Consider the following 4,532-nt stretch of genomic DNA (forward strand, 5'->3'; position numbering starts at 1 on the left):
CCCCCCCCCCCCCCTGTAGTGGATGCACAAAAAGTTTTACAAATTCCATCAGTTATGGACAGAAAAATGCCAAAAAAATGTAAACACTGTTATTTAACTTGACAGATAACCATGCAAGTTTTCATCCTTTAGAATATAAAAAATATCAGGCAAAAAATAAATGCTGTATAAGTAAATGTGTAGAAATCTATAATTGGCAACCTTGACCTTTATGAGAAGTACTTTATTTGAAACTATTTCTTTTTATTAGTAATGAAGTGCCTGTCTTTTATTATAAATTAAACCAGAGAACTTATTCATGTGGACGTGATCATCGATCATGAAAATGTGTAAATGTAAATAAACCACTTATATAGCTGCAAAAGTTTTGCACACATATACCAAAATATTACTAAATACAAAATCCCAATGAAATCAGTTATATCAAATAATCCCATATATTTAATTTACAGTAAAACTTGTCCACAATCCATTCCATTTCGATTGAATTATGCTTGCAATTGCATTTGTGAAGATTATTCATTGTGAATAGATTTAAAATAGATATTTTGTTAAGAATTTCAAAGACACTTAATTTTAGAAATGCAAGGTTACTGTTATTGTAACCTGAGCTAGAAATAACAAAACTAGATCAAGTTGTTCAATTACGAGTGATGGGAAATAACCAGGGTTATATATAATATCAACAGGGGGTGACAAAAGAGGGAGGTACGCTCTTCTCGCTGCACTGCTTTGATCATAGTTTTAAAACGGATTTCTTCTACCGAACTACCTTCGCAGTAAGTTTATTTGATCTTATCTTTTTTATTTTGATTCTCTTTGTTATTAGTGGTTAAAGGATATTTTAACTTTAGTAACAGTATGCAGTTAACTTATTTTTAATGTGATGTTTCACATATTATTTCACTGTCTTTACTATGCCATGCTGCAAAATGTGCTGCATTGATATAAAACAGTCCATAGAAAATTTAAGGGATTTCACCATTATACTTAGTCTATGAAATAGCAAATTTAAAGAAAGACTTTTGATTAATAGTTTTTACATTTGATTCTTCAAGAATCAATATTTGTTTATTTTTGCTTCCTATGACAACATTAAAACATGTTCTTTTTACATTCCTTTCTTTTTAATATTCATGATGGTGATTGGTCTTAACACCATCATTTCAGGCAGGAAGTGGCACCTGAGTAGAACCACCGATGTTTCCCTAGCTAGCTGTATAGCTTCCTCACATTAAAAAATCCAAAGTCCCTGTTTGGATTCAAACCCACAGCAGTGAGGGCCAAGTGGTTTAAAGTCAACCACTTTAACTACTCAGCTACAGACAACCCAACACTCATATATCATTATTTACAAAAGAAAAAAATTCACCCAGAATACAATGATTTTTCTCTTACTTCCAGGTTATAATGGGAATGATCATGACAAAAGAAGGCCTGTCAAAATTGACAAGTGCATCATTGGACATAATAGGCTTCGACCACCAAAGAATTCAAGAAAGAATTCATTCTGCTAACAAATGTTCCAGAGCTAAAGATATCTCAACTAAATGTATCACTAAAGATGAGGCCATTGAAAAAATATATGTAGGAAGTATACGTGAAGGTATTGGAATGGACTATTCTAATGATATTGACATTCTACAGATCAACCATGCTGTCATTTGCTGTCATGGCAACACAACTACACAAAATGACAAATTGAGATTCAAAATGGAGCAAAAAAGAGCACCTGCAGGCTACACATTACTCAAACTGGTCCGCAAAGATTCTGATTCTGCAACTTATGAAAGTCTAAAATATGCTGTAGTCAAAAAGAAAAGAGGGGAGTATCTTTCAAGTAAACTCTATATCACCAGCCAAGATGATGTTTTCAAATATGGAAATGGTGTCATCAGCAAGCAAACACGTTACAGAAGCCCAAATGGTCCATCTATTCCAAGATATGTAGAGGAAAATTGGATTCAGAAGTATGGAATCTCCATATGGAACTTAACAAATCAGGATATGGATTTTGTAAGAGCTTTCCCTTGTGAAGCAGATGAAATTTTGAATGCATGGAAGAATAGGAATAGAAAATCTGGTTGGCCAAGTCAGGATATAATAGACAAAATAATGTCAATGCCAGTGTATGTTGTTCCTGTGGGCAAAGAGGGTAGCATAAATGAAGATCTACAGTGGAGAATATCTTTCACTATGGCAGAAATACATTTAATCCAGGCATTTAGTAACACTCAATCCAAGGTACTTGTCCTGATGAAACTGATAGCAAAACATATTTTGCAACCACTGTGCACTGGCATCACTTCCTATGTAGTGAAGACAGTTATGTTATGGCAAGCTGAAAGCATTCCTCAGGAAGAATATAGTGAGGAGAATCTTCTCTCAAGACTGATAGATGCACTTGCATTCCTTAAAACAGCAGTAGAAAATAAAAAACTTACTTGTTATATGATACCAGAAAAGAATCTGCTTGATAATAAAATTACAAGGAAAGAACAACGGAAAGTTTTAAGGAAACTGACATTTCTCCAAGTCAATGGACAGAAACTGGTGTATGACTTTTTTAATGCAAGCATATGCAATAGAAACAGAATAAATGAGATAATTTGTCTATTCTACAAATCAAATTTTATTGACAAAGTGCAAACACGTATCTTATTTTGTTTTACTACAGAAGAACTTGCAAACTATTTCACTAAAATGTACACATACGGGTCATGGTGGCGCATTTACTTATATAATTTTACTTTTATTTTTGTACCTTATTACTTGAAGTATGGGCAAAAAGGATTTGATCCTGTAGATTTTCAACTAGAAATTGTCACAAGTGCCGAAGACCCCAGACACGCACAGGCGTTTGTCAAAGTACGCCCTTTTTGGGCAGCATTTTATCGATTTTTTTCAAATGTTTTTAAATTATTTGTCCACTCCTACATCTATAAGATATATTAAAGTTTGGATTTGGTGTTTTCTTGATATCTTTTAAGGGTCATTGTTCTTTCTCCCTGAGGTTTTTCACTTCTACTCAGTGAGATCTATCTACATACAAAGTTTCATGTTGATACCTTTCATAGTTTGGACAAAGTTCAAAGTGTAACAAGAGGGCCATGATGGCCCTGAGGTCGCTCACCTGTATATAGCCCCCCCCCCCCACACACACACACCCATAAGAAGATGTTTCATGCTAAACATCTAAGCTCTAGCTCATTGGGCTTTTTAAAAAATGATTTTTTAAAGTTTTTACTATACACATATAGTTAAAAACAATGACACCCATGGGGCGGGGCCAGTTTTGACCCCAGGGCTTTTATTTGAACAAACTTTGTAGACACTAACTAGAAGATGTTTCATGCTTAATATCTAAACTCTAGCTGTTTGGGTTTTTTCAAAGAAGATTTTAAGTTTTTGCTATACACATATAAGGAAAATCAATGACCCCAGGGGCGGGGCCAATTTTGACCCCAGGGCTTTTATTTGAACAAACTTTGAAGACACTCACTAGAAGATGTTTCATGCTTAATAACTAAACTCTAGCTATTTGGGTTTTTTCAAAGAAGATTTTTTAAGTTTTTGCTATACACATATAAGGAAAATCAATGACCCCCGGAGCGGGGCCAATTTTGACCCCAGGGCTTTTATTTGAACAAACTTGGTAGACACCTATTAGAACATGTTTGATGCTAAATATCTTAGCTCTAGCTCTTTGAGTTCTTTTAAAGAAGATTTTTTAAGTTTTTACTATATGCATATAGGGAAAATCAATGACCCCCTGGGGCAGGGACAATTTTGACCCCAGGGCTTTTATTTGAACAAACTTAGTAGACACCTATAAGAAGATGTTTCATGCTAAATATCTAAGCTCTAGCTCATTGGGCTTTTTAAAAGAAGATTTTTTTAAGTTTTTACTATACACATATAGTTTAAAACAATGACACCCCTGGGGAGGGGCCAGTTTTGACCCCAGGGCTTTTATTTGAACAAACTTTGTAGACACTTACTAGAAGATGTTTCATGCTTAATATCTAAACTCTAGCTATTTGGGTTTTTTCAAAGAAGATTTTTTAAGTTTTTGCTATACACATATAAGGAAAATCAATGACCCCCGGGACCGGGCCAATTTTGACCCCAGGGCTTTTGTTTGAACAATCTTGGTAGACACCTATTAGAACATGTTTGATGCTAAATATCTTAGCTCTAGCTCTTTGAGTTCTTTAAAAGAAGTTTTTTAAGTTTTTACTATATGCATATAGGGAAAATCAATGACCCCCTGGGGCGGGGCCAATTTTGACCCCAGGGCTTTTATTTGAACAAACTTGGTAGACACTCACTAGAAGATGTTTCATGCCAAATATCTAAGCTCTAGCTCTTAGGGTTTTTTAAAAGAAGATATTTAAAGTTTTTTCTTTCGGTTGCCATGGCAACCAGAGATCTGCATGGAATTAAATTCTTTGAACAATTTTTAAAGGTGACCACCAAAGGAACATTCCTGTGAAGTTTGGATGAAATTGGCCTAGTGGTTTATGAGGAGA

General features: G+C 34.5%; 1 protein-coding gene across 1 annotated transcript; it reads left to right on the plus strand.

Moving 5' to 3' along the window:
- Nucleotides 1-725: 725 nt before the first annotated feature.
- LOC132749822 (uncharacterized) lies at nucleotides 726-2,968 on the plus strand. The gene is made up of 2 exons (XM_060739724.1): nucleotides 726-779; nucleotides 1,405-2,968. Exon 2 carries the CDS (start codon nucleotides 1,411-1,413, stop codon nucleotides 2,953-2,955), a length of 1,545 nt encoding a protein of 514 aa, XP_060595707.1. The 5' UTR covers nucleotides 726-779; nucleotides 1,405-1,410; the 3' UTR covers nucleotides 2,956-2,968.
- Nucleotides 2,969-4,532: the final 1,564 nt, after the last annotated feature.

This window comes from Ruditapes philippinarum, unplaced genomic scaffold, assembly GCF_026571515.1.
Source record: "Ruditapes philippinarum isolate M1 unplaced genomic scaffold, ASM2657151v2 ctg2085_1_1_1_1, whole genome shotgun sequence".
NCBI lineage: Eukaryota > Metazoa > Mollusca > Bivalvia > Venerida > Veneridae > Ruditapes > Ruditapes philippinarum.